This window comes from Monodelphis domestica, chromosome 3 (assembly GCF_027887165.1).
Source record: "Monodelphis domestica isolate mMonDom1 chromosome 3, mMonDom1.pri, whole genome shotgun sequence".
Classification (NCBI taxonomy): Eukaryota; Metazoa; Chordata; class Mammalia; order Didelphimorphia; family Didelphidae; genus Monodelphis; species Monodelphis domestica.
The window spans coordinates 16,643,139-16,669,935 of NC_077229.1; the positions used below are offsets into that span (position 1 = coordinate 16,643,139).

The 26,797-nt window shown below is 49.7% G+C and overlaps 1 protein-coding gene across 6 annotated transcripts in view; it reads left to right on the forward strand.

Annotated features, from left to right (window-relative positions):
- Positions 1 to 19,427, forward strand: part of GNB1L (G protein subunit beta 1 like) — a 144,041-nt gene extending 124,614 nt beyond the window's left edge. For all 6 annotated transcript variants that reach the window (XM_007506090.3, XM_007506093.3, XM_007506091.3 and 3 more), the window contains one exon: positions 18,160 to 19,427. In XM_007506090.3, coding sequence (XP_007506152.1) covers positions 18,160 to 18,426 — 267 coding nt within the window. In that variant the 3' untranslated portion in view covers positions 18,427 to 19,427. The remainder of the gene's footprint in view (positions 1 to 18,159) is intronic.
- Positions 19,428 to 26,797: the final 7,370 nt, after the last annotated feature.

Sequence of the window (26,797 nt, forward strand, 5' to 3'; positions counted from 1 at the left end):
TTCAGGGTTTCTGCCTTTGTTGTGGAAAATCGTTCTAAAATTACAGCATTAGTAGGCCTTCCTGGGGAAAGGGCCAGAAGCTTCCTGGAGGGTTTTCTGGGACCCTCCGTGATTATTCTGAGGGTCCGTCCAGTAAGCAGTGTGAGGTCTGGAGATGGAGCCAGAGAATGAGCTTGATGTGTGCAGACCCCAGGATGTCTTCGTGGGTCTGCGGTCGTTACTGCTCAGTCATCTCAGTCATGTGCAAACTCTTCACGATCCCATTTGGGGTTTTCTTGGCACAGATTCTGGAGGGTTGGCCATTTCCTTCTCCAGCTGACTTTACAGATGAGGAGCCGAGGCAAACAAAGGGTGGCAGAAAAGTAACTTGCCCAAGTCGCCCAGCTCGGAAGGGTCTGAGGCCAGATTCAGGCCCCCCTGCACAGTCCTCATTGAGCTCTTGGGTCTGTCACTCATTTTTGAATCCTGGAGTTAGAAGCCTTTTTGCATTCTGTCTCTTTCTTCTAAAAATGAAAGGTCAAGGACACCATCCAAGATGGTTGGAGTTCCAGCTGGCTAGCGGAGGCTTTCCTACAGGGACGATGGGGCCTTTTCCCCAATCTGTGGCTCATGTTTCCCCATGTTGGGAAGAGTTGGAAGAATACGTGACCTCCAGATCCCACACCTGATTCAGCACCAGAGGACCTGGAGAGGAATCCTGGCTCTTTGCCTTGAGCTTGGGCAGATCAGGCCACCCCTGTCAGGTGCTGATACGCCCTCTGCATGGAAGAAGTTGGATTGAATGCCCCTCCAGGCCCCTTGGCATTCTAACTCTGGGCCTGCGGATGCCTCGAGGGTGTGCCATCCCTGGGACAGAATGGTTCCCAGGGTGAGATTGTTGCCTTTGAGAAGTGTGTCTGAAAGACCCAAGGGGAAGAAAAGTACTCGCTCGGCTCAAGGAATTTCAAAGCCAAACTGGCACTCAGAGGTGTCCCACAAGTGAAAAGAAGCTCTCCTAGAGAACGGTCATCCTGCTTTTGGTCTGGACCCCTCTGCTGAGAGCGAGACCACTAGATCCTGGAGTAGCCCGGGATTCCACAAGGAATTCCACTTGGCAGGGAATCATTCTGGCAGAAGAGCCCTCTCTCCCCTCTTCAGGACCCCACTACCAACATGGATATGTCCCCAAGTCACTTGTGACAGCATGCCTCTAGGCACTGGCAGAAGAAAAATAAAGCCAAACCCTTATTTTGCTTCATTTCCCTTCTATTTAGGGGGTGTGGCTTTGTCTTAGATGGTGCCGCTCTTCTTCTGCACCCTTGTTCCCAGGCTGGTGCTCCTGGGTCCCTTCCATTCCACACCTCAGGGAGCCTCCAGCCCCCACCCCCAGATGTTTTTTCCCTTAAGAATGGAACTACAAAGGGCCACTGGTAGGCCTTTGGGTGTCTAAAGAATAGAAGCACGATGCTCCTCTATTTCCAAGAAAGACCCAGACTGTCTTCTGAAGCCAAGGCTGCTCTGGGCTTTCCTCCTAGGACCTAAGGTGGAAAAACTCCAGGCGAATCCTGTTGAGAGCCCCCATGATTCCTCCTCTTCCCCCTCAATCTACCAGGTCCGTGGCAGCCCTTTCCCCTCGCTGGGTTGGGAGAGGCAGGGCCTTGGGCTGAAGGAGATCTGCAGGCCATGAGAAAGGAGAGGAGAAGAGGTACCACAGCTTGGGTCTGGAGAGCTCACAAGGTGGCTGAGATCCAGGGGCCCAGCCGCCAAGCTAGGTCAGGAGAGCTCACGAGGTGGCAGATCCTAGGCTAAGTCAGGAGAGCTCAGGAGGTGGCCAGTCCTGGGCCCAGCCGCCAAGCTAGGTCAGGAGAGCTCAGGAGGTGGCCAGTCCTGGGCCCAGCCGCCAAGCTAGGTCAGGAGAGCTCAGGAGGTGGCAGATCCCAGGCTAGGTCAGGAGAGCTCAGGAGGTGGCAGATCCCAGGCTAGGTCAGGAGAGCTCAGGAGGTGGCCAGTCCTGGGCCCAGCCGCCAAGCTAGGTCAGGAGAGCTCAGGAGGTGGCCAGTCCTGGGCCCAGCCGCCAAGCTAGGTCAGGAGAGCTCACGAGGTGGCAGATCCTAGGCTAAGTCAGGAGAGCTCAGGAGGTGGCCAGTCCTGGGCCCAGCCACCAAGCTAGGTCAGGAGAGCTCAGGAGGTGGCAGATCCCAGGCTAGGTCAGGAGAGCTCAGGAGGTGGCCAGTCCTGGGCCCAGCCACCAAGCTAGGTCAGGAGAGCTCAGGAGGTGGCAGATCCCAGGCCAGGTCAGGAGAGCTCAGGAGGTGGCCAGTCCTGGGCCCAGCCACCAAGCTAGGTCAGGAGAGCTCAGGAGGTGGCAGATCCCAGGCTAGGTCAGGAGAGCTCAGGAGGTGGCCAGTCCTGGGCCCAGCCACCAAGCTAGGTCAGGAGAGCTCAGGAGGTGGCCAGTCCTGGGCCCAGCCACCAAGCTAGGTCAGGAGAGCTCAGGAGGTGGCAGATCCCAGGCCAGGTCAGGAGAGCTCAGGAGGTGGCCAGTCCTGGGCCCAGCCACCAAGCTAGGTCAGGAGAGCTCAGGAGGTGGCCAGTCCTGGGCCCAGCCAACAAGCTAGGTCAGGAGAGCTCAGGAGGTGGCCAGTCCTGGGCCCAGCCACCAAGCTAGGTCAGGAGAGCTCAGGAGGTGGCAGATCCCAGGCCAGGTCAGGAGAGCTCAGGAGGTGGCCAGTCCTGGGCCCAGCCACCAAGCTTATATTCTGTTCTGATTTGAGGTCTCTGAGCACTTTTGTTTTACCTTGGACCTCCAAGGCCCTTAAGGTGAGGCTCCCCTTTCCCATGTTCCCCATCCAGCAAGGGTTAACCAGCCGTTAAGTGGACAAGACTGTTTTCCAAGCCTGTGGACCTCTGGGGCAAGGGCTTGCCATAGCCCTTGGTGGGAGTTCTGGTGAGCGGTGAGGGGAGGCCGCACTCAGACTGGTAAAGAAGAAAGGAAAGATTGAGCAGAAGCCTAGAGGAGAGAAGGACAAGCTCAGCAGAGGGAAAGGAAGAAGCATTTATTAAGTGCCGGGCCCTCACGTGATCTGGCAGTGGCCTGCCAGGCTAGAACTGGGGCCCAGCTGAGGGGGCCGTGGAGCCAGAAGGGGCCTAAGAGACCCCCAAGTCCAGCCCCTCATCTTACAGGGGAGGGGAGCTAAGCCCCTTGGCCAACCCTCTGGCTGGCTCATTCTCTGCAGAGGTTAAGTTCTCTTCCAAGGCTCGTCGACTTCCCATGCTCCTGGCCAATGTGGAAACTCCCTGGCAGGACTGTACCGTTGCCCTGCAGACTGGCAGGGATGGTGATGGCCATGACGATGACAACAGTAATGTTTCTGGAGCTCTGAGGATGGCAGAGCTCCTTCTTTACGAACACGCAGTGCTAGTGTTGAGTTGAGCTGCCCCCATTAAGGATGAGGATGTCGAGACCAGAAAAGAAATGGGACTTGTTCGCCTCGTGTGGCCTTTAGCGGGCAGTACCAAAGTTTGGGCGTGGGGCTCTGTCCTCTGTGTCCCAGTTCTTTCCCCATCCCTCCTCCCAGCCAGACACATTTCACCATCTCCTGCAGATGCCCTGGGCAGTTCCCCCCTCCTGGCCTTTGCTCATGCTGCAGCTCCTACCTGGAAGCTCTTTGCTGGCCTTGGAAGCCTAGTACAAGTCTCTCCCCAGGAAGACTTCCCTCCACATTCTCACTGGTTCTGACATCATCCTTCCCAGGCTCCGGCTTCCATCAGTCTCCTAACCGGTCAGGGCAGCAGCCTCTTCCCCATTCTCTTCTTTCTTGACCCTTTCTAGAGCCAGCTGGGCCAGCCACACTCCCCTCTCGAACACTGTCCCCTCGCTTGGTTTTCATGACCTCGATTTCTCCTGGGGTGCAGAGCTCCAGACAAGACATCAAGATGGCTAGAGTTCAAGTCCTTCATCACACATGGGCTGGCTCTGTGGCCCTGGCCAAGTCACCTCACCTCTGTCTGCCTCAGTCTCCTCATCTGTAAAAGTGGAGATAAAAAGAGCCTCTGCCTCACAAGGGTGTGGTGAGACTCCAGCACTTCAGTGTTGGTTCTTTTTGTGGCTGATCTCTTTAGCTAGACAGCCAGGAAGCATCCCCATGGCCCTTCCCCGAGAGCCTCCGCAGGTCCTTCTTGGCCACTGCCCACCCATTGGCCCCAGCCTGGCCTTGTTCCTTCCCTGTTCCTTCGGCGGCCTCCCTCCCCAGACTGACCCACTCAGGCCTTCCCATCCACACTCCCTAATTCTGCCTCCAGGCCCTAGCCCCTCATCCCAGGCATACAAAACCACCAATACGAATCGGACCCCAGCGGCCTCTGGCTCAGTTCACATAGTTGAGGAGTCTTCATCCAGGCTCTAAGAGTTCCTTCAAGGCCCAGCTGCCATACACCTCCTCCAGGAAGCCCTTGCTGATTCCCTTAACAGTCCATGCTTTTTCAAAACCTCCTTCGATGACTGGATCTATGTCCAAATCTAGAGGGGAGGCAGACTGGCCTCAGAGGCCCGGGTTCAAGGCCCACCTTTGAAACATCCTTGCTCGGTGTCCCTGGGACAGCTCAACCTCTGGGTCCCCGATGGTCGCCTCAGATCAGTGCTAGAGAAGGTAGCTGCCTCCTCTGCCAGGAGCTTCTCTCATGGAGGAACCCCAGAACCCACTTTGGGTTGTTTCATTTTCCTGTGAGTCTGCCTGAAAGCTCCTGCTTCTCTCCACTCCTCACTTCCCCAAGCCTGATGCAGGGCCGGAGTATCCCATACAGTTACCAAATGGGAGGATCCAAGGGAATCCCTGAAGCCTTCTTGCCAGAGGAGCCTGTGCCCCCGCCCCAAGACAGACCTCCCCCCATCCTGAGAAGACCCCCTGCAGCGCCCCAGCTGCTCCCAGCTCTAACCAGGCTCCCCCCAGGCTCCAAGGGCTGCCTCCCAAAGGCATACCTGATCCCCCTCCCCTGGCAGTCACTCCTTTTGTACCTGGCAGAGACTGCCAAGGAGAACTGGACTCTTCATGCCCTGCATGCACTAGAAGTCCAGGCCTTGTCTGCCAAGTGACTTCGTCCTGAACAGAGAGGGCAACAGCAAAGTCCTGCTTGCGGCGGCAGCCCAGGACAGCGCCACTCTGGAGCTCTCCAGGCTCCACTATTGCCTCAGATGCTCCTAGATGGGCCCCCTAAGGCCCTGCTGTCCGACTCGGCTTCCTCCTCTCCAAATGGGTCTCATCACCTCCCCTTCCTCCTAGGGCTATCGTGCAGAGAAAATGAGCTCAGATTGGTGAAGAGTGTGGCACCTCATAGGCACTTGTAAAAAATGGAAATTATTAGTGTAGCACTTATGCTGGGAACATACTGAGCACCACATAAAGAATAGCTGTTATTAGTTATTAAAGCACTTAGCATGGTGCCTGGCGCATAGTAGGTACTATATAAATGTTAGCTGTTGTGATGGTGATGGTGATGTTGGTGATGATGATGATGACGATGGTGATGACGATGGTGATGACAGTGATGATGCTGTTGGTGATGACGATGGTGATGATGATGTTGATGGTGATGATGGTGATGACAGTGATGATGCTGTTGGTGATGGTGATAGTGGCAATGGTAATATCGATGATGATGATGGCAATGATGGTGATGTTGGTGATGACAGTGATGATGATGTTGGTGATGACGATGGTGATGTTGGTGATGATGATGATGGTGATGATGATGGTGATGTTGGTGATGACAGTGATGTTGGTGATGATGATGGTGATAGTGGCAATGGTAATATTGATGATGATGATGGCAATGATGGTGATGTTGGTGATGACAGTGATGATGATGTTGGTGATGACGATGGTGATGTTGGTGATGACAGTGATGTTGGTGATGATGATGGTGATAGTGGCAATGGTAATATTGATGATGATGATGGCAATGATGGTGATGTTGGTGATGACAGTGATGTTGGTGATGATGATGGTGATAGTGGCAATGGTAATATTGATGATGATGATGGCAATGATGGTGATGTTGGTGATGACAGTGATGATGCTGTTGGTGATGGTGATAGTGGCAATGGTAATATTGATGATGATGATGGCAATGATGGTGATGTTGGTGATGACAGTGATGATGCTGTTGGTGATGGCGATGGTGATGATGATGATGATGATGATGGTGATGACGATGGTGATGTTGGTGATGACAGTGATGTTGGTGATGATGATGGTGATAGTGGCAATGGTAATATTGATGATGATGATGGCAATGATGGTGATGTTGGTGATGACAGTGATGATGCTGTTGGTGATGGCGATGGTGATGATGATGATGATGATGATGGTGATGACGATGGTGATGTTGGTGATGACAGTGATGTTGGTGATGATGATGGTGATAGTGGCAATGGTAATATTGATGATGATGATGGCAATGATGGTGATGTTGGTGATGATAATGGCAATGATGATGATGGTGGTGGTGGTGATGGTGATGGTGATGGTGATGGTGATGATGATGATGGCAATGATGATGGTAATGGTGATGTAATGGAAAGAGCCCTTGGTTGGGAGCCCAAGAAGCTGAGTTTGGATCCTGGCCTGGCCCTTTCCTGCTCAGTGCTGTCGCTGTGCTGCCTACCCCTCTCTCTCCCTTGGCCTTCTCATCTCAGAGAAGAGTTCAGACTCCTTGACTTCTAAGAAGCTTCCAGGCCTCTGCTCTGTGACTCTAGAGCTGCAGGAACCTGAGGGTGAAGGCTGCATTCTTAGAAGAGAGCGTTCCCCCCCCCCAATGCTCTCTCCCCTGCTGGTCTTCATCATCCCCCAACCACAGCATCAGGACAGAACTTGCTCTGGTTTTCTCTTGCGCCAGCTCGAAGTGGGGGCCTGCAGCTGCTTGAAGTTAAACCTTAAATTTATAGCGTGCACTCTGGTGCAGAGCTAAAGTTTTAATGTATTGATGAATTTAAAAGTTAAAACAGAAGGGCAAAAGCAGTCTGCCATAGGGAGGTTGTCAGAGAAATGTGTGTGGACGGGCCTGGCAAGGGGCCCTCCATCAGCGGGTAACATTAAAGGGGAAAGATGGCTTTCAAGGCCCCATCCACAGCCCTGCCGGACAGGGTTTGCCAGGCAGGTCCCAAACAAGAACAATAAGGAAAGTCGATCTGTGCCTCTTAACTCACTGTCAGGTTCAAAGCCCTCCTCTGAGCATCTCAGCGCTTGAAGGACCTTAGGGAGATGCCCTCGGGGGTGTGCTTTGCCCTGGGGGGTTCTGGATGGGCAGCCCACCAAGCTAGACCCGTCTGTATCTTGGGGAAGCCTAGCAGGTGGACCTCAGATTCCAAAGGAGACCCAGCCACATCCCCTGGGAGAAAGCACACGGCTTAGTGATACGGAAGCGTTTAGGCAGCGAAGGGCCATCTTCCTAAACACCGTTATTCTCCAGCCGATGTGCTGTGGCTGAGGAATATGGAACCACAGATCTATGGCGTGTGCCTTGGGGACTTGGGGGTACCAAACAAGTAAAGTCATTTTAAAAGTCGTGCCATTGTTGCCATATTGACTCATCCGACCCAACAGGGACTCATTTTCCCCATCTTCGAGACGTCTTGACTTCTGAGAAAGTGGCTTGTTGTATTTGTATCATTGTTACGTGTATCTTGGTAGGTTAGATGCTCAACAACTTAATTCTTTTAGTCAAGGATTTCATTTATTCTGTGTTTATTTAAATAGGATTTCTCATTCTCTTCCTCCTGGGTTTTATTGATATCATATGGAAATGCTGATGATTTGTACACATTTCTTTTTGCTAACGTTCCTCAGTGTTCTCTGAGGTTCTTTAAGTACATCCCCTTATCAGCAAAAAGCCGTCTTTCCTGGGTCTTGCTGGGCCCTCGGTTTCTTTTTCACATCTGATTGCTACATCTAGTCCTTTGTCAAATAGAGGCGGCAACAGCAGGCATCTTTGTTTCACCCCTCATTTTATTGGAAGGGATTCTATTGTTCAGTCATGGCCGTCTCTTCATGACCCCATTTGTGACCCAGCTTGTTTTACAGAGGAGGAAACTGAGGTAAACAGGCTCAAATGACTTGATCAGCATCACACGGCTAGTAAGTGTCTGAGGCTGGATTTGAATGAATCTTCCTGATTCGAAACCTGCCACAGTGCCCAGAAAGGATGCCGGGTTATCCCTATCATAAATACTGCTAACTGGACAGCAGTCTGGAATGTAAAGCAACGGCATTACACCAAGGTTGCTCCAAATCGATGCACGAGCTAATTATAAAAAGGCACGTGATCAACAGATTAGAGAAACCTGAGGGGGAATACCTGTTATCCCTGCGGAGGGCAGAAAAGAGGATCCCGAAGAGCCAAACGGATTGTTTTGATTTAATGATAATGAATAAGTTAAAGGGTTTTGCACACGTAAATCCAATAAAACTAGCATTAAAAGAGAAACAATTAGGGAGCAGCTAAGTGGCTCAGTCCACTGAGAGCCAGACCTACAGATAAGAGATCCTCAGGTCAAATCTGGCCGCTGACACATCCCAGCGGTGTGACCCTGGGCAAGTCACTTGACCCCCATGGCCTAGCCCTGACCACTCTTCTGCCTTGGAGCCAACAGGTAGTACTGATTCTAGGGCAGAAGGTAAGAGAGAGGCAGAGAAACAGTTAACTGGAAGAAATCTTTGCCTTAAGTTTCTCTGATAAAGGTCTCGTGTCCAAGACATAGGAGGAACGGATTGAAACGTATAAGCATAACTGGGGCTGTGGGAAAGCAGGCTCGCCAATGAACTGTGGTTGGAACTGCTCCATGGTACAAACTTTTCACGGAGGATACCCAGCGTTTAGGGAAGGGCCGAGCAGGTGGGAGTCTGCGAATATAAAGGGATACTAGTGTGACATACAAAACGAGGAATAGACTCTTTCAGAGACGTGGAAAACTTGCCTTAATGGACCCAGAGTGAAGCGAACTGACGCCGAAAAACAACTTCTACCGTGGCATCGGTCTGTACAGGAAGAGCAGCTTTCAAAGCCGCGGGGCGAGATCCGTGCAGTGACTCCCCCCCCCCCCCCCCGTGGTTCCAGAGGGCCAACGGCAGAACCACCTCCCCACATCCGGACCGGACAGGAATGGATTCGGCCTCCAGAACCAGACGTCGCCCAACACGGCCAATGAGCGAGCTTGTTCTGCCACACTGGGTGTATTTCTTGCAGGGAATTTGTTTTTCTTTTTTCCCTAATGAAGAGGGAGAGAGAGAATAGATTTCTGTTCATTATTCATCATCAAAGACACACCCAGCCGGAGAATGAGGTAAGCCCGCTGGTCTTGGAGCCAAGAGAGAGGATAACAGATAAACATCAGAAAATTTGTATGAACCGAGGAAGAACCAAACAAGTGGAGCCAAAAGGACAGTAGCCAGAGTGACCACGAGAGTGTACCCGAGAAGGTCACTCCAGGAAGATGGAAAACTCCTGAGCGACCCTCACGTACAAGTGGTGAAACGCTCCCTCCTCAGGAGAATGCTGGCAGTCACTGGAGAGAAAGAGAGTGTGTGTGTGTATGCGTGTGTGTGTCCGTGTGTGTATGTGTGTGTGAGTGCATGTGTATGCGTGTGTGCGTGCGTGTGTTCTGTGTGTCTGTGTGAGTGCATGTGTGTCTGAGTGCGTGTGTGTGTGTGAGTACGTGTGTGTGTCTGTGTGAGTGTGTGTGTCTGTGTGCGTGTGTGTGCGTGTGTGTGTGAGTGTGTGTGTGTGTGTGTGTGTGTGCGTGTGTGTGTTGCACTCCTGTTGTAAAGGAGGGCTCTCTCTTTTTAACCCTTACCTTCCGTAGTAAGTTACTAAGTATTGGCACCAAGGCAGAAGAGCAGGGAAGTCTAGGCAAACCGGGGTTAAGTGACTTGCCCAGGGTCACTCTGCTAGGAAGTGTCTGAGGCCACATCTGAACCCAGGACCTCCCGTCTGTAGGCCTGGTGCTCTATCCACTGAGCTGCCCAGCTGCTCCCTAGAGAAAAGGGAGAAAAGAATCTGTCTTTATAAATAACTAGGATGTAAAAAGACATTTGATCCTAGCCAAAAGGCCAAGAAGCAATGAGGATGTAAAAAGAAAAGGAATCAAAAAACTTTTTTAAAAAGATGAATAACAGATGGACAGCCCACCCGTGGCACCAGCATCCATGAAGTATTAAAAGAATCAAAGCATGTTTCATGGCTCTGCTGTAAGAAAGGTTTGGCCAAGAATCCCACCTGAGGAGGGCTGGTGCGCTCTGAGGGGAAGGCGGAGAGCGCGAGCGGCAGCATCGTACTCCCCACCGGCACCGCAGGGCTCTTTGGGGACCCCCAGAACACACGCGGGGAGCCGCTTTGAGCCCCTCGCAGAGCCTCCTGTGGACCGCCCATTCCTGAATGTCTTCGTAAGATGGCCCAAGAAGCGGGTCCCTCCCTTGCAAGGAGGAGAAATAGCAAGAGGCACAGCTGACGTTTTCTCCAAGCGCTCTCCTAAATCCAAACCAGATGGGTCCTTCTCATCACTGTACATTCCGAGGACCTGAGGTAATGCGGGGTCTGAAAGCCACTCGGTGACCCCTTCCCCTCCGCTCTAGCTCGGCCTCCCCGGACAGGGCCCCTGAGGTGATAATAGCCCCCTCTGCTCTCACCTCGGAGGCCCCCCGGGCTCCCCCGCCCAGGCCCCGCCTTCTCTTTCGTCGGATGTGGGCAGCCGAAGCGTCATCGCGTCCCGAGCCGCTGCCACGGTTGGACGGCGAGCCCTTCGTCGGCTGCTTTTCAGCATCAGTTTGCTTTCGAAGGAAAGGCGAGCCGAGCGGAGGAACCGTTCACAGCCGAGTACAGGTGGCGGCCAGACCCGTTGCCTTCCCTTCCGTCCTTGTGGCGAGCCTCAGCCCGCATTCAGAGTAATTCGTCTGGACTTGGGGGTTCTCGGCGGTCCCTGAGACCCCCCCGGCCGTCAGCTAGTGGCCATTGGCCTCACTTGGAGGCTCCCGCCCAAGCCTGCCCCTGGCTCTGAGGGACCGCGGGCAGGTGCCCCGACGACCCACGTCCTACCTTCCTTCCTTATACCGCAGCCAAGACGGCTAGTTCAAAAGCGGATCCACAAAGAAGTCATCAGGCTTCACCCAGAGAGGCCTCGTTGTACAAAGATGGAGCCCCACCACCATCAGCCCGGAAGCGTTCCGCCATTTGTATGGGCTGGGGGGGCCAGGAAACATGGAGAAGTCTCTCTGGTAGGACCACGGAACCGAGAGGGGCCATTCCCAAGAAAGAATCCCCTCCCCAGCCCACCCCTGCTTCAGCCTCCTATGGCCAGGCCTGCCTGCAGAGTCATGCCCAGAACGGAGGCCGGCGCTCCTGCTGTGGTCCAGCCGGATCACCCCCCGCCCTTGGACACTGGGCCTCCCAGCGTGCACTGTGGGCTTGGCCTTGTGCCCGGGCGTTTAGCCCGCGTATAATAGCGACATCGATCCCTACCGAACGCCAGCTCAATCGATGGGACTCGGCCTTCTGCCATAGCAGGCTGTCCTCGACTCCTCCCGGGGCGCTGTCCAAGCCACTGATGAAGAGGGCAGACGCGAGAGCCCGGGGCGGACCCCCAGGCGGCTGCGGCTCGGCACCATTAAGAGCGTTTCAGTGGTGTGGCAGGAGCCAGGTATAGACCGAGTACGGTCAGCGTGGCCGCAGGATGTAGACATGAGAGCGACATCGTCAGCAAAGCGGGGGACGCGGATGAGGTTGCTTGTCAAACTCGTGAATACGGGAAGAACATATGACAGAGAGAGAGACAGAGAGAGGGAGAGAGGGAGGGAGGGAGAGAGAGACAGAGAGAGAGAGAGAGAAGGGGAGAAAGAGGAAGAGACAGAGAGAGAGAGAGAGGGAGAGAGACAGAGAGAGAGAGAGAGAGAGAGAGAGAGAGAGAGAGAGAGAGAGAGAGAGGGAGAGACAGAGAGGGAGAGACAGAGAGAGAGAGAGAGGGAGAGAGAGAGAGAGAGAGAGAGAGGAAGGGAGGGAGAGGGAGAGAGAGAGAAAGAGAGAGAGACAGAGAGAGAGAGACAGAGACAGAGAGAGAGAGAGAGAGAGAGAGAGAGAGAGGGAGAGGGAGAGACAGAGAGAGGGAGAGAGACAGAGAGAGAGGGAGAGACAGAGAGGGAGAGACAGAGAGAGAGAGGGAGGGAGAGAGAGAGAGACAGAGAGAGAGACAAAGAGAGAGAGGGAGAGAGAGACAGAGAGAGAGAGAGAAGGGGAGAAAGAGGGAGAGAGAGAGAGAGAGAGAGGGAAGGAGGGAGAGACAGAGAGGGAGAGAGACAGAGGGAGGGAGGGAGAGAGACAGAGAGAGAGGGAGGGAGACAGACAGAGAGAGAGAGAAGGAGGGAGAGAGGGAGAGAGAGAGGGAGGGAGACAGAGAGAGAGAGAGGGAGGGAAGGGGAGAGAGAGAGAGAGAGCATCAAAGGGTATAGAATAGATCGTTTTGATTAGATTATATTAAAAGGTTTGGGCACAAACAAAGCCAGTGCAGCCGAGATTAGAAGAAAGCCAGAGTGGGAAGCTAGGTGGCCCATCGGATGGAGAACAAGGCCTTAAGATGAACGTCTTGGGTTCAAAGCCAGCTTTAGCCACTTATCTCCCATTGCCTAGACCTTACCACTCTAATGCTTTGGAACCAGAGTCAGTATTGATTCTAAGACAAAAGGCAAAGGCAAAAAGGAAAGCAGAAAACTAAAGGAGATGGGGATTTTACACTAAGTGTCTCTGATAATGGCATTATTTCTCAAATACATAGAGAACTGAGTCAAATTTATAAGAAAATAAATCATTCCCCAATTGATAAATAATCAAAAGATAGGAACAGGCAGTTTTCAGAAGAAATCAAAGCTAGCTGTAGGAAATATGTATATATGAAAAAGTGCTCTAAATCACTTTTGATTAGAGAAATACAAATTAAAACAAGTCTGAGGAACACCTCACACCTATTAGTTCGGCTATTATCCCATAAGGAAAATGACAAATATCAGAGGGGATGTGGAAAAATGGGAACATTGCTGCGTTGCTGGTAGAATTATGAACTGATCCATTCTGCTGTCTCCATTCTGGAGAGCAATTTGGCACTGGGCCCAAAAGGCTATAAAAGTAGGCATACTCTTTGACCAGCAGTACCACTACTAGGTCTGTACCCCAAAGGGATTTTTTTAAAAAGGAAAAGGAACTATTTGTACAACAATATTTATGGCAGCTCTTTTTGAGGTGGCAAAGAATTGGAATTGAGACACTATCCATCAGTTAGGGAATGGCTAAACAAGTTGTAGTATATGGAGAGGATCGAATACTATTGTGCTACAAGAAATGATAAACAGGGTGGTTTCAGAAAACCTTGGGAAGATTTGTATGAACGGATGCAGAGTGAATCAAGTGGAACCAGGATATTGTATACAGCACAGCAATATTATAAGATGATCAACTCTGAATGGCTTAGCTATTCCCAACAATACAGTTATCCAAGACATTCCAAAGAACCTATAGTGAAAAATACTGTCCACTGCCAAAGAAAGAACTGATGGAATCTAAATGCTGATCTAAATGCATCTATCTAGGCTAAAAAGCACAATTTACTTTCTTTCTTTTTCTTTTCTTTTTTTGTCTGTGTTTTCTTTTGCGACATAGCTAATATAGAACTGTTTTGCATGACTGCTCGTGTATAATTTATATCAGATCACTTACCTTCTCAGGAAGGGGGGTAAGGAGGAAGGAAGAGAAGGAATTTAGAACTCAATTTTTTTAAATGAACGTTAAAAATAGTTTACGTTTTTTTAATATCATGTTTCATTCTCCCATCAAAGACCCAAAAAAATGCTTTAGACATTTTCCAAGGAATTAATTAATCAACAAGCATTTATTAAGCACTTACAACCCAGAAGGTGGACAGCTACATCATGCTATAATGCACAAAGTACCAGGCATGGAGCCATGAAGACCTGAGTTCAAATCCAACCTCTGTGATCTTGGGCAAATCACTTAACTCATTAGCTTCAGGTTCCTCCTCTATAAAAAAGAACTGGAGAAGGAAATGCTAAACCACTGCAATATCTCTGCCAAGAAAACTCCAAAAGAGGTCATAAAGAGCTGGACACGACTGAACAACAAAACAGTCCACCAGGCACTATAACGAGCAGTACTGAGGATACCCTCCAGTTCATGCCTGGGACCGTGTACTATGAACGTGGGAAGAGCAGGGAGCAGTGATGGATGCCTCATGCCTGCCCCTTTGGTGTTCCCTTCATCCTCCCCATGTGTGTTTTGGAGGGACCTAGATTTGTGCATGGGATCTCCTCCTCCAGTTGGGCTGCCCTTATGAGTCATCTTGGGAGGGAACTTGAAGGGGGCGGGTTGCCTTCTCTCATATCGCCAGTGACAGGTACAGAGGAAGCACATAGCATAAGCCCATTGACTGACCTCAAGACTGGGAGCCTGGATGACGGGGCGGGTGGTGATGCTCTTGATAGTAACTGGGAGGTTGGAAAGAGAGGGGAGGGATCTCGTTTTAAGGGACCCCAGATATTATATTAAGATTTCCTCGTTTGAAGAGGAGGAAGAGGAACAGAGGCAAAGGAGTCCCTAAGACTCCAGCAAATCTCAGAGGACCAAGAAAAAACACTTTGAAGAGGTCCCAGAGCCCATTGGGTACATTTCGCCAGCCCATCGCGTGCCTTAAAGCTACTCGCTCACTCTGGGTTCAGAGGGCACGCAGTGATGACAGCCCGAGGTCTTCATTGATTCCGGAAGCGTAGTAGCGGCTTGTGGTGAGTCCTGCCGAGCGGAGAAGCCTTTGAGCGTGGACTCTGCAGTAGACTGAGGGACCCAGAGGATGGAGGAGAGGCTCCTCGCCGGAAGGTCAGCCACAGCAGCTCAAAATGGCAAATAAGACCATCCCCCCAAACCCTGGCAAGACTTGTATGAGCTGATGCAGAGTGAAGTGAGCAGAACCAGGAGAACGTCGGACATGGTAACAGCAGTAATGTGATGATCCGCTGTGAATGGCTTAACTACCGTCAACAAGGCAGCTCCAAGGGACTCACGAGGGAAAAGGCTACCCTCTGCCATACAAGGAGTTTTTCTCTGAGCGATGTGTGTCTTATTTCACATGGCAAATGGGAAATATGCATTATGTGATCATCTATGTACAAGCTATATTGTATTACCTGTCTTCCTGAGGAAGGGAGAGAACAGAGAGGGCAGACGTCAAAAAATGAGTATTAAACATTGTATTGACGTGTAATCTGGAAAAAAAATTAAAAGAAGTCATCAACTACGGCATGGAGGGATTGGACTCTCCCCCAGGGAGGAGCTCCAGGCTGAATAAAGCCAGGACTGATGTTTGGGGAGTTTTTAAGTCTGGAGGACCCATCACGCCACCTTTCCCAGCTAACGTGTGGAGGCAAGACGTACAGTTGTTCCCTCAGCGCCCCTTCCTTCCCTGTGACTCTGTGTGTAGCAAGGGCAGCTAGGCGGCTGAGAGGAGGGAGCACTGGCCTGGCGTCAGGAAGATTCCGCTTCCTGTGTTCCAGGCCAGCCTCAGATATTATCTGTGACCCTGGACAAAGCCCAACCTGGTTTGCCTTAGTTTACAGATTTTACAGGTTTCCTCGACTGAAATGAGCTGGAGAAGGAAATGATAAACCACTCAGAATCCTTGCTCCCCCCCAAAAGAAACCCAAAACAAATGGGATCACCAAGAGCTGAACATAACTAAAGAACAATAAACGCTGATGATGATGACGACAGTGACAGTGGGCTCCCCTGGCTGAGTCAGGAGAGACAACCGGAACAACCAGCGGTGGCTCACACGAGGCATGATGGGAATTTCCGTAAAGCCGGAGGAGGTCTGAGTTTCAGTGAACATACGTGAGTGTCTGGTCCCACCACTTCCCCGGTCTGAAGCCGCGAGCCACCGTGAGTTTCAGTACTTTGTCTAATAACAGGCCGCTTCCTCTTGGCCTCCCTCTCCGCTCAGGGCTCCTATTCCCAAAGCACTTTGCAGGTGCTAATTTGTTAATTCGCCCCAGATCCCTGTGAAGTAGGTGGGCATTGTTAGCCGTCCTTTTGTAGATTAAAAACTGAGTGGAGACACTTCATGCCAGACTTGCAGCTTGTCAGTGGCAAAGCTGGGATTAGCTCCCCCGGTCCCTCCTGCACGGCCTCCCTCTCAGGCAGGGAGGCCGCACCGCTCCTGCTGGGCACACAGGGACGCGCTGGTAAGGCTGCCTCCTCGGAGCAGGCCGAAGAAGGCGTCTGCGTGTTGGGCCCAACGAGGGAAACCAGCATCTATGTGGTGCCTTCTCTGTGCCGGGCCTGGGCGAGCCCTGTACGGATGCCCCCCGTGGGCCTCGCCCCACCCTGACACAGAGGTGCCATCAGGGCCGTCCACGAGAGAGGGGGCCAGGCCTTCAGCCTTCCTCAGGCCACTCAGCCTTTAAAGTTTAGGTAGGGGGGCCGCTGCGGGCCTGGGGGATAGAGGGCCAGGCATGGAGGCTTGGGGTTCAAACATGGCCTCGGGCTCTTCCTAGCCGGGTAAGACACTCCAGTTGCTTAGCCCTTACAGCTTTTCCTGTCTTGGAAGAGCACAGTGGGGGAGGGGGGAGTAGGACACTGTGGTTATCTAGAGTGGACTCTGGGCAGGAGGTCTGGGGATGCCTCCAAGGGACAACGGGTAGACCGAGCTGTCTGGTGTGGTATGAAGGGAAGTGATGCGAAAGGAGGGGAGCACAGAGAGAGGGAGAGACAGAGGGGGGGGAGAGAGAGGGAGAGACAGAGATAAAGAGAGGGGGAGAGAGAGAAAGAGAGGAGGGAGACAGAGAGAGAGATAAAGAGGGGGGGGAGGAAGAGAGAGAGGGAGGGAGAGAGAGACAGAGGGGGAGAGAGAGGGAGAGACAGAGATAAAGAGAGGGGGAGAGACAGGGGGGAGAGGGAGAGACAGAGAGAGGGGGAGAGAGAGGGAGAGACAGAGATAAAGAGAGGAAGAGACAGAGACAGGGAGAGAGACAGAGAGAGAGCAGGTCCTGGGCTGATCCAAGCATGAGGGAGTTAGAGCTCTCCTTGGTCCCTGAATGCCATCTCTGCTCCTCATGCCTGGGCCCCAACCTCCCTAGCTAAAAATCTGCCTCCTACAGGAAGCCTTCACCAGCCCCTCTTCAGTCTCCTGCCTTCCCTTCCTTCCTTTCTTTACTTCCTATTTATTGTGCCCAATGCCAGGCGCATAGTAGGTACTTCCTGAATGTTGATGGAATTGATTTGAATTGAATCATAGCCTACTTTGTAAGGATTTATCTCTAGGTTGTCTCCCGCTTTAGCTCCTTGAGGGCTGGACTGTCCTTTGTTGCTTTTCGCCTCCCCAGCACCCACGTGCCTTGATAGTGGGCCCTTAACGGTGATTCATTGATTCCTCAGAACGCACAGATTATTTGAGCAGATGAATGAAAAGAATAGTTTGTTGTGGTTCAGTCGTTCAATCACGTTTAACTCTCCATGACCCCCTGGACCACAGCAAGCCAATGTCATCTATGAGGATTTCTTGGGGAAGACACTAGCATGGTCTGCCATTGAGTGGGTTGGGCAAACAGGCTAAGTGACTTCCCCAGTAAGTTTCTGGGCTAAATTGGAACTCGGATCTTCCTGACTCTGGACTCTATCCACTGCTCTGCCCAGATGCCTCTAAAAATAAATAAATCTGTGTAAAAAATATTCTTCTGCCAACATATAAAGATTAGATTGTAGGGGAAGAGTCGACAGAGGTGGGAAGACTTGTTAGGAGACTTTTGGAACAGCCCCGGTGGGTGTAAATGGAGGCCTCTCCTAGGGTGGTGCTAATGGGAACAGAAAAAAGGAGGAAGGATTCAAGAGGTGTCACACAAAGGATGGAGAGGCCTAGGACCTGCAGGCTAAGGCAGAACCTGGATTAATGGTGATGCCACCTGCTGAAAGAGGGTGTCCCAGAGGAGGGTGAGCTTTATGGGGAAGATAAAAGGTAGTGAGTGCTTCAGACTCCTTCTTCCTTCTCTCTCCCTCCCTTGCTGACCTGTTAAATGAGTTTTTCTTCCTTGCTAGTCTATTTTAAGCAACTCAAAATGTGTTCTTTCATTTGTGTTAATTTTGTAGGTTTGCAGAACTCAGGAGCTCACCAACCCTGGTATAGCGGACGTGGTCATCCGGCCAGATGGGAAGATCCTGGCGACGGCCGGCTGGGATCATCGAATTAGACTCTTTGGCTGGAAGCAGCTAAAGCCCCTAGCAGTCCTGGACTACCACAGTGCAGCTGTTCACTGTGTGGCCTTCTCTGATCCTGGGCAGCCAAGGGAGCAGCTGCTGGCCGGTGGCTCCAAGGACCAGCGCATCAGCGTCTGGTCAGTGTATAACCAGAGCTGAGAGGAGCAAGCTCCTTCCCGGCTCATCCTTCAGCAGTGGCTCAACAAGGACCTCCAGGGGCAGCGAAGAATGGGGCCGAAGGGCTGGACACACCTTTTCTCTTTATAAAATCCTTAAGTCCAGGTGAGGCCCCACAGCCTGAAAAAGAAAGTTCTCTTTCCAACTGGGCCTCATTTCCGGGGTACATAAGAAATCGAATGAAACCTCTAAGAATTAGAATCATTCCCCGTTAGGTAAAAAGTCAGAGGATGGGAATTGGCTTTTTCCTAAGCCAGAAACTTTGCCTTCAGTAGCCCAAGAAACCTCCAAGTCCCCACTAATTAAATCATTGCAAATTAAAACCACCCTAAAGTTCTGAAGGCCTCTCACCCATCAGATGGGTGAAGTTGGTGAAAATGGAAAATAATAAATGCTGCTGGGGCTGTGGGAAGGGCATTCAGGCATCGTTGTTGGCGCCATGAATGGGCCTCCCATTCTGGAAAGCTTTCTGGAACTGCCCCCCCCCCAACTGTGACTACCCTCTGACCCACTGAGAACGGCTCCTGGGCTCGTACTCTAAAGGGATCGGGAAGTGGACCCAAAGTTACCAAAACATTTGGAGCTGGTTTTTGATTTTTCCTTGAGTGCTGTCAGTTGGGTGGGGAATGACTGAACAAGTTGGGATCTATGAATAGGATGGAATCCTGTTGAGCTGTAAGAAATGATGAAGGAAACAGTTTCAGAGAAGCCTGGGAAGACTTGTAGGAACTGATGCAGAGGGAAGGAGCAGAACCAGAGGATCAATTTAGGTGAAAATAGCAATATGATAAAAAGGGCAAACAGCCAAAAGGCTGGGTCTCTGAGGAGCAATTCCAGCCATTGTAGTCTTTCTGCATAATCAGGGTGGGGATTTATTCTGCTTGACTAAGGGTTTGGCTTCTCTCTGGGGTAAGGGAGGTAGGAGGGAAAGAAAACAGATTTTTGTTAAGTGAAAAATAAATCAAATTTTACAAAAAAGTAAATATCTTGTGCCAGGCCTTTGTTTTTTCCTCCTCTGGGAAGTAGGTGGTATTATTATCCCCATTTTACAGTTGAAGAAATTGAGACAAATGAGATAAAATGATTTGCCCAGGGTCATGCAGCTAGTAAATATCTGAGGATAGATTTGAACTCAGGTCTTGCTGCCTCCTGGTCCAGAGCTCTATCTATTGTACCCCCTAGTGCTTAGGTAGAGCCTTATACACAGTGGGTGTTTAATCACAACTGGCTTGGCTTGAATTTGTTGAGATGGAGCTGATCTAGACATGGAACTCTCCTTGCTGTTTTATTAAAAAAAAATTTTTTTAAGTTCCTTTTATTAAATATTTACCAATTACATATAAACACATTTTAAAAAGTCCTACAGACCTTCTGCCTTAGAATCAATACTGTGTGTGGGTAGTGTAAGGATGATATTAGAAAATAAGCATTGTTTTATTAGTTTAGGGATAAGAAGTAAAGTGGCTGCTCGAGAAAACAACTGGAGTTTGAAGCAGATCTGAGAGAATGTGCTAATTTCAACTGCTGACAGTTATAACTGTTTTTCTGTGTCAATTACTCTCTCTGGCAGTCAGCTGAGACACACACTCAGAGACTCTCTCTCAGGGCTGGAGAAGGGAACATCTTTGCCCCTCTCTCTGTCTGAGGGAAATACCTGAAGGAACTCAGTGTTTTCCTTTCCCAACTTGGGAAACACTATTGAATATCTATTGTGGTTTTATAGATTGTTTAACTCTGAGAAGACCAAAGAAAAACCTGGTATTTGGTTTGGACTCTCAGTCTGTTAAGGCTCAGAGTCCTAACCTGATTCTTGTTGAGACTCAACCAGCAGCCTTTGCTATTTTATCATTTGAAGGTGAAGTTGAGATTTATAAGGATAATAGCTGTAGTTTTTATTTAGATAGAAAAAATTTGGGTTAGTTAGATCAGGGAGATTAGTGTAGCCTGTGAAACACAGGAGAAGCAGTTCCTTGTGGAACCCAGGAGTTTATTTGGGTGGATTTAGAATCCCTTAGGATTAGAAATCCTTTATTTATCCTTATATATTTCAATAAATATTTTATGTTCATAATAAGAGTCTCTTTAGCATCCTTGCACCTGACCCTGAAGGGAAGTTCACATTTGAGCTTCACTTCTTCACTGAGGATATTTTTGATCTCCTCTATCAAAAGTATCCGAAAGTATCTGAACAGTCTAAACCTGATTGGCGAGTTAAACAGTTTTGAAAAGTTTTGAATCTATATTAGAACAGTTTTTCCATCTAAATAGTTTATTTTTAAAACTCACCAAATTTTATTTTTATAGTAGCAGGCCAGAATGGTAAGGGCTAGGCTATGGGGGTTAAGTGACTTGCCCAGGGTCACCTAGCCAAGAAGTGTCTGAGGCTACATTTGAACACAGGACCTCCTGTCTCCAGGTCTAGCTCACTATCCACTGAGCCACCAAGCTGCCCCCTTAACATTCATTTTTTTTTTTAAGAAGAAAAACAACATTTTGCATCTCCTCCAAATCCCAAGCTGCAGAGAGCATCTAAGTTGAGCCCCAGTGTGGCAGAGAGAACGTGGTACTCCTGGGTTCAGGATTCAGACTAGCCCGACCCAAGAATAATAGGACCTCCCCCATAAACAAGGAAAATTCATCAATACTAAATAAAAAGGTGTTTTTAATTAATTATTTATTTAGACTATTTTTCCATGGGTACATGATTCATGTTCTTTCCCTCCCTACTTCCAGAGCTGACAAGCAGTTCCACTGTATTATCAGTGGATCGTAGTTCAAAGCCTATTTGCATGTTATTCATATTTGCAGTAGAGCAATTCTTTAACATCAAAACCCCAATCATATCCCTATCGAACCACGTGATTGATCATATTTTTTTTCTTCTATGTTTTTGTTCCTACAGTTCTTTCTCTGGATGTGGATAACATTCTTTCTCATAAATCCCTCAGGATTGTCTTGGGTCATTGCATTGCTGCTAGTAGTATAGTCAGTTACATTTGATCATGCCACAATGTATCAGTCTCTGTGTACAATGTTCTCCTGGTTCTGCTCCTTTCCCTTTGTATCACTTCCTGGAGGTCTTTCCAATTCACTTGGAATTCCTCCCGTTCTTTGTTCCTTTCAGCACAATAGTATTCCATCACCATAAGATACCACAATTTGTTCAGCCATTCCCCAGTCAAGGGGCAGCCCCTCATTTTCTAGTTTTTTGCTACCACAAAGAGCACAGCTATGAATATTTTTGTACACCTATTTTTCCTTATTATCTCTGGGGTACAAACCCAGCAGTGGTATGGCTGAATCAAAGGACAGTCAGTCTTTTAAAGCCCTTTGTGCATAATTCCAAATTGCCTTCCAGAATAGTTGGACCAAATTACAACTCCACCAACAATGCATTAGTGTCCCAACTTTGCCACATCCCCTCCAACATTTACTACTTTCCTTTGCTAATATATTGGCCAGTCTGATGGGTATGAGGCGATACCTCAGAGTTGTTTTAATTTGCATTTCTCTAATCAGGCAGGATTTAGAATACTTTTTCATGTGCTTATTGATAGTTTTTATTTCTTCATGTGAAAACTACTTATTCATGTTCCTTGACCATTTATCAATTGGGGAATGACTTGAATTTTTGTAAATTTAACTTGATTCCTTATATATGGGAAATTAAACCTTTGTCAGAGTTTTGTTATAAAGATTTTTTTTCCCAGTTTGTTGCTTCCCTTCTAATTTTGGTTGCATTGGTTTTGTTTGTACAAAACCTTTTTATGATGTAATCAAAATCATTCATTTTACATTTTGCGATATTCTCTCTCTCTTGCTTAGTCTTAAATTCCTTCCTTTCCCACAGATATGACAAGCATCCTATTCTATGTTCACCTAATTTATTTGTGATTTCACTCTTTATATTTAAGTCATTTACCCGTTTTGAATTTATCTTGGTGTTGGGAAGTTGTTTTGGTTTTTTTTTTTTTTAAGGAGATCCTCTTGTCTAAGATTCTGTGAAAAATAGGCAATCCCACTGGCTTTCCACAGGGAGGCAATGAATTGACTTGGGGAGCCTTTCTAATGGGCTTGCTCCACCCTGAGATTGAATTTAACCCTTAAGGGAGCTGCTCTCCTAACCTAGCTGAAGCAGGAGAGCCTGACACAGTTAGCACTTAATAATTGCTGGCCACCATGGTAAATGGGCCCAGCCCGGAGAAGTGCCTCTTTTTTGCCCCCCTTGCTTCTTTCATCAGGCTGAGGATCTTCCTTTCCTAGGAGCACAGAGCTCTAGAATTGGACTCCTGGAAGGCAGGGCCACCTTTGGCCTCTTGGCATCCCTGACGCATGGCAGGTGCTTAATAAATGTTGATTGGTTGAATGAAAGAGACCTTCAAAAGCCCAGAGTCCAAGACCTTCACTTAGCAGAGAAGAAAACAGGCGCAGAGAAGGGGGTGGTTTGCCCAAGGTTGTACAGCCAGTCATAGCAGAACAGAGACTCCAGCTTCAGAGTTTGGGCTCTAACCCAGCTTTGGAGCAAGCAGCAGTAAGCCAGGAAGGAGGCCACATGGCTAGAGGCTGAAGCACCCGAGGAGCAAGCCCTTCAGAGCTCCCCTTCCCAGGAGCCGCCTCCGTGACCGTGAGCGGATGATGAGAAATCCCGTGTTTCCCACCTGTCGCTTTGCCAAGCAGCCACAAAAGCTGTGTTTGCACACAGGAGAGAAAAAATTCCTTCAGGGGATTCTTGAGAAATACTTGATACTCAACTAGGTAGAACCTCCAACAAAATCCTCAGATTGAGAACTCTCAGTTAGCACAAGCAGGGCCTTCCCACCGACGCTCTGGGCTGCCTCTGGTGAGCCAAGCTCCCTGGCACCCAGCTGTCTTCCTGGAGTCCATGCCCTTTCCAGGAGGGCATGGAGAGGTTCGCTCCCCACCCTGGGGCCCGGCCCTCTCCTTGCTGTGGCGTTCCCTAAGAGGTCAGCTTCAGCTATTTCTCCCTGCCCCGAGGAGTTTCTGTGATGGCCAGAGTGGCACCAGTGTCCGCGGGAGGCATTGGAGGCTCCAGGATTCCAAGAGAAGCAGAAGTAGGGCAATCCCAACAATGCCAACAGCGTCAGAGAGCAAGAGACAAGCAATTCTGCCACCGTTCTTCGCCCTCCCTTTCCAAAGAGGACCAGTAAGTGCCCTGCTGGTGTCTCGTACGTGACCTGGATTTAAATGAGGCAGAATTGGGTAAAGACATCAGCCTCGCTCTTTCTCCCAGAGGCCAGACAAAAGCCACGACTACTGGGGATGGCCTGGGACGTGGTGGGCAACCTCAGCGTCTTCCATGTCTGACCAGGCTCCGAGCCCTCCATGGCACCTACTTCAGCCACTTTCGAAGCCATTGGAACAAGCTGTTCACATCTGTTCCTTCTGCCAGAGGAAGTCTCCACATGCCTGGTGTAGACACTCCCTACCTCACAGATAGGGTTGGGGCCTTCAGATCCTCTCAGTCTGGTTTTGCCTGCCTGCTGGGCTTAGCCGCTCCGCATATGATAGCTTCTTGGAGCCCCGGGTGAGAGTCAGTGGACACCAAAGATAGATGAGCAGCACTGGAAGGGGCCCACCACAAGTGCTAGTCTGACCAATCCCCCTGATAGTATGAAGAAAGAGCTGAGTTCAGGAGCAAGAGTCCAAGCTGGTACAGATGATGAAGCAATGGCGAATTAGCCAGATAATCCATGAGAGCACTCTGACAAAAGTCAGCAACGATGACCTCAGGGTTAAACCAACAAAGGGAAGGCTCATTCTGAATCTTGATTCTTTCCTACAAGGAGGAACTAACATTTGGGGGAGGGGTGTTGACAGCCCTGGGGGAAATGGCTACTCTTCTTACTAGACAATATCTAATGTCAATGAGTTAATTAGGATTTATTCAACACCTACTGTGTGCCAGGCACTGTGCTCAGAAAGGAAGAAAGACAAAGGCTAAAAGAAAGGTTTCTTTAAAAATTCCTGTCCTCTAGCAAAAAATTGGAAAATGAGGGACTGCCCTTCAATTGGGGATTGGCTGAACAAATTGTGGTATCTGTTGGTGATGGAATCCGATTGTGCTCAAAGGAATAATAAACTGGAAGGATTCCATGTGAACTGGAAGAACCTCCATGAACTGATGCAGAGTGAAAGGAGCAGAACCAGGAAAGCATCAGACACAGATGGATACACTGTGGCACAATTGAATGTAATGGACTTCTCTACTAGCAGCAATGCAATTTTGATCCAGGACAATCTGAGGGACTTATGAGAAAGAACTGTGGGAGCGGAAACACAGAAGAAAAACAACTGCTTGATCACATGGTTCAATGGGGACATGATTGGGGATGGCGACTCTAAATGATCACCCTAGTGCAAATATCAATAATAGGGAAATAGGTCTTAATGAATGACACCGTAAAACCCAGTGGAATTACATGTCAGCTACAGGAGGGGATTGGTGGGAGATGGGGAGGGAAAGAACATGAATCTTATAACCATGGAAAAATATTCTAAATTAACTAATTAAATACAATTTGAAAAGAATAAAAATCCCTGCCCTCAAGAAGCTCTCCTTCTAGCAGGGAGACAAAATGCTAGTGACTGTACGAAGATGATGCCCCCAGACTCATTAGGGATGATCTCAGAGCGAAGACTGTAAAATGGCAGAGGAGTAGGAAAACCTTCTTAAGAAGGCGAGACTTTTGAGCTGAGACTTGAAGGAAACCAGGGAAGCAAAGAGGTGGAGAAGAGGAGGCAGACTGTCCCAGGCACGGGGGAGAAAAGGCTCAGTCAGAGACAATGACTAGTCCAAGAACATAAAGGAAGCCAGAATCACTGCATCCTGAAGTGTCCTGGGGAAAGGAAAGGAAGAAACACATTTATGGAGCACCTTCTCTGCCCCAGATACCCTGCTAAGTCCTTTATAAATGGCTTGTCTGACCCTCACAATCCTAAGAGGTAGGTGCTATTATTATCCTCATTTTACAGATGAAGAAACTGAGGCAGGCAAAGGTTAAGTGACTTGCCTGGGAGTCACATAGTGATCCTAGGCCAGTGGGAGGAAAATGTGTTGTCTGAGGTCAACTCTGAACTTGGGTCTTCCTGACTCCAGGTCCAGCTCCCTCCACCTACCTAGTTTCCCCAAGGAAGGGTGTTCTTACCCTAGAAAAGGTAGGAAGGGGCCAAGCGATGAAGGGCTTTGAAGGCCAGATAATTTTGCATTGGCCCCTGGATTTCTCTGAACGATGGAGATGGTGAGGCAATGATGTGATCAGAACTGCATTTAGAAAATCACTTCAGTGGTGGAAGGGAGGCTGGGCTGGAGTGGGGAGCCTGGGGGCAGGCAGACCCCCCCCCAAGCCACTGCAGTACTGGGGTGGGGGCAGCGTAAGAGAGGAAGGAAGTGGAGGGTGGCATGTAAAATGACTGGATGTGAGACTGTCTTTTTCTGAACCCTCACCTTTTGTCATGGAATCAATACTATGTAATAGTTCCAAGGCAGAAGAGCAGTAAGGGCTAGGCAATGGGGGTCAAGTGACTTGGTTAAGGTCACACAGCTAGGAAGTGTCAGGTCAGATTTGAACCCAGAACCTCCCATCTCTTGGCACCCAGCTTCCCCTTTTCCCTTCGTGTTATATCTCCAGTGTATAGCACAGTGCCTACCATATAGTAGATGCTTAACAAATGATAATAAGTGAATTAACGTTTGTTGATCAGTTGATATGGGAGTGAGAGAGTAAGGGCTGGACTCAGGAAATCATTTGTATAGAGATGATGCTGATGAGATGGCCACAGGAAGCAGTATAGTGGGCCAAGGACAGAGTCTCATGGAACCCCGCCTAGTAGCAGGTACGGCATGGATGAAGATCCGGCCAAAGAGATGGAGAAGGAAAGGTCTCATGGGTAGGGAGAGAACCGAGAGAGAAGCAGACCTCCAGGAAGAGCCCGTGTCAGAGGCGGCAGAGAAGTCACAGAGAAAGAGGTCTGAGAAGGGCCCGTTGGACTTGGCAATGATCCTGGGTCACTTTTGGTGGAGTGATGGACGAGGAAGGGCTCCGAAGACCAGGAGAAGGGAGGAGGTGGCAGGCACTCATTAGAGATGGCTTCTCTTGGGTTTTAGAGAGGAGAAAAGCCCAGGTGTGTCTTTGTCAGCCTCCTCTACCACGGCCTCCTTCAATCTGCCTCCTCGCACCCATCCCTACTGCTCCTCATTGTGCCTCGGGGACCGAGAACAAGTCTAAAATAGCTCTTCCCTCGCCCTCCGGGAAATGTCGTCCCAGTAATCCTCGGATGGCCTTTCACCAGCCCCACTACACTCCTTGGACCCTCTCTAGCTTGTCGATGCCCT